The sequence below is a fragment of the Henckelia pumila genome, chromosome 4, assembly GCF_033568475.1.
Source record: "Henckelia pumila isolate YLH828 chromosome 4, ASM3356847v2, whole genome shotgun sequence".
NCBI classification, from domain to species: domain Eukaryota; kingdom Viridiplantae; phylum Streptophyta; class Magnoliopsida; order Lamiales; family Gesneriaceae; genus Henckelia; species Henckelia pumila.
This window is the reverse complement of record NC_133123.1, coordinates 209,515,061-209,528,090: the sequence shown is the minus strand read 5'-3', so window position 1 is coordinate 209,528,090 and position 13,030 is coordinate 209,515,061. Positions and strand designations below refer to the sequence as shown.

Genomic DNA, 13,030 nt, shown 5'->3' with positions numbered 1-13,030 from the left:
CCTCATTAAGTAAGATACATGAGAATAAAAAAAAAAGCAGGCAACACAACTGGCTTGGGATATGATTCAAAGGATTTCAATCCTACTAAGGAATGTACTCAATCAAATTTGGGCAAAGAAAATCTTAATACCATGAGATTTGTGAGGTCAAGTACGATATATGTAGTAACTCATCTCAAAATTAAGTTAATCAATCATATAAATTATGTTTAATTGGTTAAAAAAAGATTACAGGATACTCAAATGGATTCAGAACGAGAATATTCCGAACGAATTTTGTGTATCAAGCAGTTCGGAAGCTCTGAACTCACCATTGCCAGTTGTCCAGAAAATTATGTAAGCATCACTGTCAGAGGGATCGGAAGCTCCAAACGTGATCGGAAGTTCCGACCGGACTGTCGGCAGCAAACTTCTAGAAGAAAGACACGTGGTTGAATGAGGAAGATAGGAAGCAAAGATCGGAAGCTCCGATCGGATCGGAAGCTCCGAACATGATATCGAAGGTTCCGATCACCGTCTATAAATAGAGGTCCGAGATCTCATTTTCAATTGCTCATTCACTCCTCTTCCCTCTCGTTCTTAGCTCCTTATAATCGATTTTGGGGCATTTTCAGGCATCATCTTGAGGGTCAGTCGATAGCGGGATGCTACCGGAGTTGTAGCGGAGTTTTGTGACTATTGCCATCAGTGGACTAACAACGGATACAGGTATAATTATAGTCTCAGTTTAGCATCTGTGAGTAGCTATTAGTCTAGTTGTTTTTAGAGCAATATAAGTGATACAGTGACTTTGTGATTATAGGCTTGAGCTAGAGAGCAGAACTTGCTAGGTTGCTCTTATTGCCGAGGTTAAGGTATGGACATACTATCCGAGATACCCTGGTTGAGTATGCATTTTTCACGCCGTCGATTGTTGAAGTCTATGGTTGTGAGACCTCGATTCTAATTATCTAATCAAGAATTAATCCTATCAATAATCATAAAAAAATCCAAGAGATAAATCAATAAAACATTTAGCGACGCACACTTTCATTCGGCGACGCAAAATCACGTCGCGAAAAGTAGACTTTTTTTTTTTTTTACAGGGAGGGACGCGTGGGCGCGCCTAACGCCCTGTCCGGGCCTCCGAGAGAGTGCAGGACGCGCGGGCGCGCATGGCCTGCTGTTTCTGCTCCAAAAAAGACTCCAAAAGTGTAATATCAAACCCATAAGGACTCTAACATGATCCAACTAATATTTTTCCAACAAGGAGGTATTCAAATACATAAAAAGTGTAGAACATGCATCAATTCTAAGTTCCACAATCCAAAATACAAAATCGAGTTCGAATACAATCTAAGTTCGATTACATATTCGACTTCTACAACAACAAGGCTTCACTCTATAAACTCGACCACCTAGCCATGCGATCTCTGACTCGGTCCTGCCCCACCTGTTGCCAAGCACACATACAAAGACAAGACAACAGCCGGATAATCCGGTGAGAATAATATTTCCAATAAAAGAGACTAGCATGCAATATCAAATAAGCATTTCAAATCGAAATACATCAAATTCCAGATATTCAAATATCAACCATGCAATTTCAAGACAAATCAAAATGAAATGCATGTCTTTAAAACTCTTGGATTATCAAGTCCGGATAATCACAACATTGCTGCTTTTGCTTTTGGGATCCCGAGGATGAGATCACGTAAACAACTCACCGACTCTCCCGATCGAGGTGGTGCTACGTATCTTCATTCTCTAGACTTTGGTGCGACTATAAGGAGTATGCTAGCACTAGGTGAAATGGCTACACCCAGGCCACTCACAATATAACCCCCAAAACGTCTAACATAAAAAGGGCCGTCCTGCCCGCTGAAATCAAGGATTCTTAGCTCAAGATGAATGCAATGCAAACATAACTCAATCAACTAAATTCGAGTAAAAGCAAATAACATGCAAGTATGTGATTCTTCGGAACACTCGAATCAAGTCGGATTCGAGTCACTCGTTCCATTCCAATCTAAGTCATCTTATACCTTTTCTCAAACGTCGATGCTCCAAACCTGGAAACAACAACGATTTTTCAATCAAGATTCCATCAAACTTTCTCAATCGAATATAAAAAATCGATACTATACCGGCTACAATCTTCAAAGCGATTTAACTCCTGAAATCTCACAACTCAACGACCTTCGAACGAATCTGTACGGAGGTAAGAGAAGATCAACAATGACGATCAAACTCAATAGCCAAATATCATTGACTCAAAACAGTTCAAAATCCCAATTTCAAACCGGCGGCATAACGACTATATTCTAATTAAACTGGAATCGCAGACAGCATCATAACAACGATATCAACTCAATACAATGCCCAAACAACAACAAAAGCTCAAACCCAACAAATCTAAAAATCCTCATTTTCGAAAATGGCTTCCAAAAATCATAATAAATCCGAACGACGCTCTATTTCAAAACCGATAGAGAAAAAACAATCAGAATTCTGCCAAGATCAACATACTCGAAACTCAATCGATTCTAACAACATCCGAAAAATAGAATGCATCTGATCGTAGAAAAACTTACGATAGAACGAAGCTCTCGCAGCCGTGATCGCTAATCTGCGTTCAAAATTAAATTTCAACGGACGGATCGAGTTTAGGGTGAAATCCGGACGCTTGAGAAAGCTTGGAGTCGGCTTTAATGGAGGTAGACGGCTTGGAGGGGAAGGAAATGAAGAAAAGAAGTCAATCCAAGTATAAATATCTATTAAAGTCCAAAATTGCGTTTTAGTCCCTGAAATTTTCAAAAATTTACAAAATAGACCCTGATCAAAATCAAGTCGGCTCTTGAACAATCTCCGATTATCTCAAATAAAGTCAATTAAGATAAAATCTGGGCGTTACAATGGTACCCCACACACACATGATATGCATTTTTCATCTCCGATGTCGAATGAACCAATCACTCCGAATTTTGTCTCGGAGACTCAAATTTCCGATCGCGAATCCCCAAATGAGGTGGTCAATTTAGAAAAAACGGTTTCAAATGCTGAGGGTACGAGAAAGCGTTCAAATTGGACAAAGGTTGAAGACGAGGTTTTGGCGAGAAGTTTTGTCACTATCAGCGATGATCCGATAATCGACAATGATCAGAAGGTGAATGCTTTTTGGGGACGTGTTGTTAGCTACTACAAATAAATATCGTTTTCCCAACTTTGTAATTTTAGCCGCTCAGTTGTCTAAATGTGCGCTCGTGTCTTGTTTAAATAATTTATATGTTGTGGTATTTCTCACAAACATATTTTATTTAATAAATATATTAAAATAATTTTAATATTAGTTTTTTAAATTAATAAAATTATTTCTAAAAAAGTAAGATTATTATTAAAAAATAAATAATAATTTATATATTTTAAAATATATTTAAAATGTATTTATTTAATATAAAATAATTTTAAAATTATTAAGTGGAATATGAAACTTATAAATAATGACTATTAATTTTAAAAAGATTGCAGATAAAAGATGTATGTTGTTATAACCGTGAGGCGCCTCATGAAAGCATTTTGATGATGTGGTTGGTGTTATAACATAATAGCATTGCGGATGTCCTAAGTCATTAATAAAATTTCATATATTAATTTACTATTTAATCACAAATTCCTCTATCGATATAATTTTTAATGTATATATATATATATAAATAAATTCAAAGTTAATATTTAATTATATTATTCATGCCGACTATGCTAAATAAATAATATATAATTTTAGCATAACCAATTCGCTGCAAGACACGCGTATGCAATCAGAGAATTGAGGTGCTTCGATACTACGTGTGTCGCTCTGCAATTGCCATCTCCATGCAAACCTGGCAATTTTCAATTCTTTCTCCTTTTATTTATACCCAACTGATGCCAAACTTTATTATTATCTTTCTTTGGTTCAAACAAATCATAGTTTTTGATAATTTCAAATCTTACAAGATCAAAATTTTAGTCAGTTTGTCGGAAAAATGGAATCACAGATGCAGCGCCCGGCTCATCAGCACATTGAGCACTCTGGTAAGTCTCTCATCATTTTACCATTGTATAGCTTTTTTGCGAGGTCTTGTCTAGTCCCCTCCCTCTTTAGGTTTTATTTGTATCGTTTTTTTATGTTTATATACAGGTCCCCCTTCCGGCGATGTTTCCTTTAAAAAAAAAAAAATTGGTTGATGGGGTTTTGAATTTATGGAAACTTGGTAATTTGATGATGTTTTCTTTGTTATTTTTCGAGCTGGTGATTTGTGCACAGTTGAAATCCCATCCCATGGGTCAAGAAGTGATGGTGGTTGATTTTTCTTCAAAATATTTCAGCGTTATTGATTTGTTTTGATGTGTAACTTGTAGGGGAGAGTACTCAGTCGGGGGAGAAGAAATCGGTGATAAAAAAGGTGAAGGACAAGGCCAAGAAAATCAAGGATACCTTAAAGAAGCAAGGCCAAGGCCAAGGCCAAGAGCACGAGTACAGGTACGATGAGAATGTTGATGAAGAAGACGATGACGATGATGAATTTGCTAATGATCGTGAAATCCATGGTGCTGCTCCCAGTACGTCTTTCCACTGAATTTTGATAAGTTTGGTTTGTTAACTATTACTAATTTCTTCCTTCATGGCCGGGATTTAATTTGTTTTGTAGCGCATGATTCAACTGTGATAAGGAGCACAAATCTGCCGATGGAACACGATCAAAATGTGGAAGAGCAAACAGACACTCGGGGGGATCGGATTGATCCGATGTTGAAAGGTGAAGCAAAAGCGAGGCCTAATATTCCAGCTCAAACGGGATATGAAGAAGAAAATCCATCTGAAAACAAGCATTTTCCTTCGCCTCTTTCTGTACAGAGGGAAGGAGAAAATGTGGGAGAACCAGAGACTAAACTCGGGCCATCATTGGGTTTAGAGGAAGATCCGGACTCAACCAAGTTCGGACCCGGAGATGCTCCTTCGAACTATGGTTCCAAAGTCTCTGATCCCACCGGAGATGGTAGCATTTTCATCTAATTAATTGTGCTTTAAAATATATATATATTGTGATTCGCATAAAGTTTCAGTTATAATAGCAATATATTGTTGTCAATCTGAAACTACAGGTGGTAAAGAAGCTGGTGTTGGTTCGCTCATCCACAAATTCGATCATCTGAATGTGGGAGATGAATCTAAAGCAGAGCAGAAGCCTTCTGCAGGAAGCCACGATCAGTTTTCTCCTCAACCTACTCCCACTCAGGATCAGTTCAATCCAGAATCCGACCCAAAAAGTTTCGACTCCAACACCAAAGAAGGCATGCCGAGTGACACTATAACAGGAAAAGTCTCCTCTGCGGTTAGTGGCAGAGCTATCTCTGCAAAGAACATGTTGGCGTCGAAGCTAGGATATGGCGGAGGTTCTGGCCAAGAAGGGCTGAGTCCATCTAACAAGCCTGAATCAGAATCCACGCCGGGGTACACCCAGAGAATCACCGACACACTGAACCCTGTCTATGAGAAAGTGACAGGAGCAGGCACAGCTGTGATGTCTAAATTCCAGACCGGAAAGCAAGGCGGAGATTACGGCCAAGAGGGAATAAGCCCTTCTAACAAGCCTGCATCAGAATCCACACTAGGTTCTGGTCAAGAAGGGCTGAGTCCTTCTAACAAGCCTGAATCAGAATCCACGCCGGGGTACACCCAGAGAATCACTGACACACTGAACCCTGTCTATGAGAAAGTGACAGGAGCAGGCACAGCTGTGATGTCTAAATTCCAGACCGGAAAGCAAGGCGGCCAAGAGGGAACAACAAGTCCGTCTAACAAGCCTGCATCAGAATCCACGCCGGGGTACACCCAGAGAATCACTGACACACTGAACCCAGTCTATGAGAAAGTGGCAGGCGCTGGCACAGCTGTGATGTCTAAATTCCAGGGCAGCGGGGATGCTGGTGCTGCTGCAGCCACAGGCACCGATAAAGGGGTTTCCTCGAAAGACTACTGGGCCGAGAAATTGAAGCCTGGAGATGAAGACAAGGCATTATCAGAAGCCATTACTGGTGCACTGCACAAGAAAAAGGAGGGATACATGCAGAAAACAGGGGAAGAGAAGCCGCTGGGGAAAGTGACAGAATCCGAAGAGGTGGCGACCCATCTAGGCTCCGGCATAGAAGGTAAGCGAGAAGGAGAGGACGCATTCGATGCTGGCCGTGAAAGCTCGGGCCCGGGGGTTGTAGGCAGGGTGAAGGATGCCTTCGGATCTTGGATGGGGAAGGGCACGGGGACACAAACTGCTCAGGAATCCATTAATGAAACTTATGGTAAGCTTCCGATCATTTCCAAGGTTTGATTTTTACCAGCTAAATTTGCTTGCTGATATTTTGTGTTATCAATTGTAGTGGACAAAGCGGGAGAGAAGCCGAGCTTGCCGGAGTAAGGCTGGGGGATGCAACGTAAATGAAATTGTGAATTGAGTGAGAAACTTTGTATTTTGGTACTATTGTGGCTTTTGTTATGTTCTTTATTGGGCTCTTGTTTAAATGTTTACTTGCAATAATCGTGTCTATTGTTGTTATTGTGGAATAATCGTGTTTGTTTTCTATATGTACATGTGAAAATGAGAACATTTGAATCTCGTTTTGAATCATAAATTTGGGTTTAAAATTATTTTAATCTTGTCCTTTTTAGTATTAGCACATATCATATGTCATATGAGAACAAAAAGGAGAGAGAAAACATATCATGTCATATGAGAATAAAAAGGAGAGAAACATAAATAAATAAATAAATAAATAAATAAATAAATAAATAAAGGGCCAGTCCGCTTTGTATCTGGAACATTTGGCTTCTAGTAATGTGTAACTGATAGAGTAGACACTGTGTTGTTTATCATATTAGTAATATATATATATATTTTTTATTTCATTTCATTTTACGTTATTTTCGTTATATTATTTATTTATATATTAATTATTTATTTTACATCAATCAAATAATTAATTATTTATTTTATATTAATTAAAATTATTGAATTCAAATTACTATATTATTTCTTATACATAATATAATTTATGTTTTATTTATTATTAAAAAAACAAAATAGTCTTTTAACATTTTTATATTAAATTTAATCAATCAAATCAAATAAAACATAATCTATCAATCAAATCTAATATTATTTTAATTATTATTTATTTATTTTTTATTACATTATATAACTTATCTATATATTATTTATATTATGTCTCAAAAACCAAACGGTCCTTAATTGTTTAAGTTATGTGCACACTTTTTTGTATTACAGAAAAAATTTTATATATTAACTATAATATTCAATATAATAATACTGAAAGATTTTTATTTTTTTAAAATTTTATTAATTTAGAGAAAGATAATTAATCGATAAATTTGAAAATATTATCTTATGGAGTATTTTATATTTTATCCAGCATGAAATATAATCAAATAAAAAGCATAATATATAGTTTAAAAAAAAGCATAATATATTAGCAATACTTATGTCATACTATTTATGTTAATATATAAAAAATTGAATCATAATATATGTATATATGTACATGAACATAAACAATAAATTGATATTATATTAGGCATGGGTCACCTTAATTCACGAGATGTTTACCCCAAGTTTGTAGTATAATGTGTATTTTTCTATTTTTTTAAGAAATAAAAAATGAGTGTATATTTGTATAAAGTGATATTTTATTTTTAATTTTTGTTAATATATAACGAATAATTAGTAAACGAGCTTACACATGTGTGTTGGGTAGTGTAAGCTGTCAGATTAGATGTAGAAGTAAGAAATAAAAGAGGTGGTTGATGTACAGTAGGGTCTGAGGTCGAACTTCAAAATAATATTTTCAATTTTTTAAAAATTATTTAAGAGAGTTTTTTTGAAAACTAAATATGCAGAATAAAGTTTATAAGAAAAATATATATTGTTAAAAAAATTTATAATGTCATTAAATAATAAATTAAAATATTATAAATTATCACTTAAATAATATTTTGTTATTTTATCAGCAAAAACATCAATTATTTGACAAAATACTCAAAAAATGTATGCATCGGTTGAAGAAATTTCTTAGATTATACCTAATCATACCCAAAAATAAAAAATATTACATACATTCCTAAAAAAATCAGAAAAATTAGAAAATAAAAATAAAAATAACATGTAATTAGTCTATGAAATCCAAGTATCAACAATGAAAGAAAATGGTGAAAGTTTTGAAACCCAAGAGTTAATTCCATTAATTATCATGTCATGTGATTGGAACCTCATATGAGAGAAAGATGACTATGAAGAGGACAAAGTTGCAATAATACTATTGTTTTTGGCAAAATCATGAAATTAAAAAAACATTTTATGACATACATATACTAATAATAATTTATTAATTTTTTTGGGTCCTCTTTTGGACCTGGGCCCGAGGCTGTGGACTCACTCGCCTCATTCCAGATCCGGACCTGTTGATGTAGTAAAAGTAAAAGGGGGCAAATACACATAACGATAAAGTGAAGTAATTTTCATAGATTTGACAGAGTATTGTTTAAAAATCTTTATAGGTTTACAAATGTATTTTACAACTAAGCATTCTTATACTACAAAAGATATATTTTATTATTCATTTAATGTCATATTGGTTTTCATGAATATTTTTTTTTATTTCTTTACCTCTATTTTTATTAAAAAGTTGGTATTGTTGCAATTCCACATCACCACCAAACATACTTCCAATTATAAGAACACCAGCTTTTTCATTTTGTAAACCCCCTATTTGCACATCACCTACTACATTGTTTAAAAAATATATATATATATATTGGGATGCATCAAAACATCGCTCTATCTACACCATAAAGAATTCGAAAAAAAAACCATGATCAGCGAACTGCAACCGTAAATCCAGCAAACTGAAAACTAATTATTTCAAACCGAAACCAAACATTTGCATAAGTAGTCCCAAAAAAATCATTTTTTTAAACAACAACTCATATATATCAACATGGATTAAAGACAAAACGGAGATCGTTGTAAATAAGAAAAGGCAAAAACTCATATGAGACGGTCTCAAGGGTCATTTTCTTGAGACGGGTCTCTTATATGGGTTATCCATTAAAAAGTATTATATTTTATGTCAAAAGTATTACTTATTATTATAAATATGGATAGGATTGACCCGTCTCATTTGTGAGACCGTCTCACAAGAGTGTTACTCATAAGAAAAAACAAGCTAGTAAAGCTTCGTAACTGCTCTAGTTTCTAAAAATCATCTACAACTCCAACATGATATGAAATCGATAATCACGCCAGTGGAGTGCCTTTGGATTATTAGCTAGATTTCACTGTAAAAACATTAATGGTCATTTACGTGGCTAAAGCAATCAGCAAAATCATTGAAAGTACTTAATTATAGATGCTAAAGTATAAAATGTTGAACTAGTAAAGGCTTTCTCAAGTCTAGATTAGCGTTGAGAACTTTGTGACAATATTTCCAGAGAATTCTCCTGTAAAGGGGCTCTAAGTACCTTGAATATATGGACAAATATTGATGCTTTTGTTGGAGAACCACCACAGCTAAATCGATTACATGAGAAAGCTAGGAGTAATATGATATGAATTAACACACGCACACTTCGAGTCTGTGTCAAACTCCCAAGCTGTTTGCATTGATAAATTCTCTGAATATCTCTACAACCTCTCGTATCTTCTCTTTTTATACTACCCATTACAATACCTGCAAAAACATAAACGAAATTGTAACTAACTTTAGGTAAAAGAATGTGACTCTCTTCATATGACGTAATCTCTCATCCACCCTGGTTTGTTGCGCCTCCTATAACCTTCTCGAGCATCTCCCCCAACTGCTTCTTCGATCTCTCTTTCTTTCATATTCATGGGCTTCCCTATATTTATCACTTGTGTGGGCTCTTGGTCTATTAATCCTCTGGAGGCCCAATCTCTTATTTGTAGGTCCACCATATTTGAATCTAATTCAATCATAAATGGGCTATCACTCCCCTTGCCTTCAAAGACAAAATTGTCCTCAAGGTTGAGCTGCATGTAGATTGAGCAAAATTTCTGGAAATCCTCCCATGTTGCATATTCTGGATAGCGCCCAGACCATTGAACAAGTACTTGCTTGACTTGACGATGCTTCCTAGGAAATATTCAAGTCGCCAGTATGCAAATAGGAACTGATAGTGGTTGATTGCAAATGCTGTGTTGAGGTAAGGGATCAATTGTGTCTGGAGACTCACCCTTGAATGGCTTCAGTTGGGAGATATGAAATGTCGGATGAATACGGCTTGTTGCTGGCAGCTGCAAGGTGTAAGCGACCGGCCCCACCTTAGTGATAATCGGAAAAGGCCCATAGTAGCGCTTGCAAATCTTATGATGGTGTCATCGAGCTACCGTGGTTTGACGATAGGGAACCAATTTAACCAACACCAGATCACCCACTTGGAAATGTTTCTCCTTACGATGTGCATCAACCTTTTGCTTCATATGTTGTTGGGCTTGCTGGAGATGCTGTTTGAGCATTTTCAAAGCCGCATCCCTATCAATCAAAAGGTCCTCCACTGCTGCTAATGTAGTGCTGCCCCGTAAATAAAGTGGAATGGAAGGAGGTGGTCTGCCGTATACCACCTGGAAAGGAGTGACACCAATGGAGGAATGATAGCTAGTATTGTAGTGATACTCTGCCCATCCTAAAAAAGTGACCCAAGTGGCTGGTTTTTCTGCTGCAAAGGCCCTTAAATATTGCTCGAGGCAGCGATTGACAACTTCTATTTGTCCATTCGTTTGGGGATGATAGGCCGAACTCATAAGAAGTTTGGTTCCCATTAATTCAAATACCTTCCTCCAGAAATTGCTTGTGAAGAGTGGGTCTTGGTCGGAGAAAATGGATCGAGGGACCCCATGCAAGCGTATCACTGTGGAACAAAACAACTCCGCAACTTGGTTGGCAGTGTGAGAGGTGGGTAGAGGGCTGAAGTGTGTATATTTAGAGAGTCGGTCAACCACAACTAAGATGGCCATCTGTCCTTTGGAGAGGGGAAGCCCAACAATGAAATCTAGAGAAATATCCTCCCAAATGAGGTTCGGTGCTTCAATGGGCTGGAGAAGGCCATATGGTTTTTCAGTAGAGTATTTGGTTGTTTGGCAGATATAGCATTTGGCTACATATTCTTTGACTGCTTGGCGCATTCCCACCCAATAGAAATTTGCAGATAATCTGGCATAAGTCCTCTGAACTCCCGCATGGCCCCCAATAAGCGATGCATGGAATTCTTGTAACATTAACTCTTTCAGCACAGAATCTTGTCCAAGAACAAATCTCCGTTGATACATCAGTAGCCCTTCAGTCACCGTATATTTTTCAGGCTGCCTTGTAGAATTTTGCAGTTGATGATGGAGCACAATCAGGTTTGGTAAAGACTTGTTTTTCTTCCGAAGTGTTTCAAGGAGTGCAAATTCTGGTCGGGACAGGGCTCCCATCCAGTGAGTATCATAGGATTCCTTTTCTTCTTCGTGTAGGCGTGATAAAGAATCTGCAGCAGAGTTCTCATTTCCTGGTTTATACTCAATGGTAAACTGATAGCCAATCAATTTAGTCAAATAATGCTGCTGATCGGGGGTGAGGATAGTCTGGCTCAACAGTTCCTTCAAACTTTTATGATGTGTTCGAACCACAAACGGCCTGCCCAATAAGTACTGTCGCCATTTTGAGATGGATGCAATGATAGCATATAACTCCCGGTTATAGGTGGAAGCCAGCTGCATCCGGGGTCCTAGCTTTTTGCTGAAATAAGACAAGGGGTGTCCTTCTTGAATTAGCACCGCGCCCACCCCCACTTTCGACGCGTCGGTTTCGACCACAAATTCCTTAGTGAAATCTGGCAGCCGTAAACCAGGTGTCTCAATCATCACTGACTTTATTTGCTCAAAGGCCCGTGTAGCCTCCAAATTCCAGCTTAAAGAATCCTTCTTTAAGAGGTTCGTGAGAGGGGCAGCGATTGATGCATAGTGCTTAACAAATCTCCGGTAATACCCTGTGATTCCGAGAAATTCCCGCAACTTCTTGATGTTCTGGGGTTGGGGCCATTGTGTCATGGCCTTGATTTTTTCGAGGTCAGCCATCACTTTACCCCCGAACACCAAATGCCCCAGATATTCCACTGTTGTTTGGAAGAAATGGCATTTGCTCCATTTAGCAAAGAATTTTCGTGCCCACAGAAGTTCCAGGACGAGCTGTAAGTGCTCCAAGTGTTCCTCCTCATTGAGGCTATATACCAAAATGTCATCAAAAAATACAATTACGAACTTCCTTAAGTATGGGCGGAATACCTAGTGCATTGCAGCTTGAAACGTCGACGAAGCATTTGACAATCCAAAGGGCATCACCATGAATTCATAGTGGCCTTCATGGGTGCGGAAGGCCGTTTTATGCACATCACGTCTATCCATTCGAATCTGGTGGTACCCAGCTCGTAGATCCAACTTGGAAAAGATACGTGCTCTTCCCAACTCATCCAGCAACTCATCAATTGTAGGAATAGGAAACCTATCTTTGATTGTGATGTCGTTCAAAGCACGAAAATCAACACAGAACCTCCATGAACCATCTTTTTTCTTTACCAGTAGAACTGGTGACGAGTATGGGCTCTGGCTGGGCTTAATAAACCCGCGCTCCAATAACTCCTGTATAATTTTTTCCATAGCCTCCTTTTGGAAATAAGGATACCGGTAGGGTCGTATATTAACTGGTACCGACCCTGGAATTAAATGTATGCGATGATCAATCAATCTCTCGGGAGAAAGTCCCGTGGGTTCATCAAATACCACCTGGTATTGTTCCAAGAGAAGCTTCCCTTGTGTCGGGATACCTTCAAAGGAAGTGTCATGTATGCCATGTGGGTCATTGGCAGGCACTGTCTCTACTGCCCCCACCTCCGTTAATGTGTATATCGCCTGAAGGTGTTCGTTGTGCTGAGAGAGCATAGTCT

General features: G+C 37.6%; 1 protein-coding gene across 2 annotated transcripts; it reads left to right on the top strand.

The window, feature by feature from the left end:
• The first annotated feature begins 3,917 nt into the window (after positions 1-3,917).
• Positions 3,918-6,648, top strand: LOC140864843 (uncharacterized). Of its 2 annotated transcripts, none has more exons than XM_073269227.1 (5): positions 3,918-4,053; positions 4,381-4,569; positions 4,671-5,018; positions 5,125-6,318; positions 6,397-6,648. In XM_073269227.1, the coding sequence occupies exons 1-5, from the start codon at positions 4,005-4,007 to the stop codon at positions 6,432-6,434; spliced, it is 1,818 nt and encodes a 605-aa protein (XP_073125328.1). In that variant the 5' UTR covers positions 3,918-4,004; the 3' UTR covers positions 6,435-6,648. The 2 variants fall into 2 exon arrangements, with proteins under 2 accessions (XP_073125328.1, XP_073125327.1); XM_073269226.1 differs by having other exon boundaries at positions 4,381-4,581.
• The last annotated feature ends 6,382 nt before the right edge of the window (positions 6,649-13,030 follow it).

Bases quoted from the DNA above. Each gene is read 5' to 3' on its own strand.
- LOC140864843 (XM_073269226.1), top strand. From the start codon at position 4,005: ATGGAATCACAGATGCAGCGCCCGGCTCATCAGCACATTGAGCACTCT. The intron at 4,582-4,670 runs GTACGTCTTTCC...TTTGTTTTGTAG, and splicing joins AATCCATGGTGCTGCTCCCA to CGCATGATTCAACTGTGATA. The intron at 6,319-6,396 runs GTAAGCTTCCGA...TATCAATTGTAG, and splicing joins ATCCATTAATGAAACTTATG to TGGACAAAGCGGGAGAGAAG.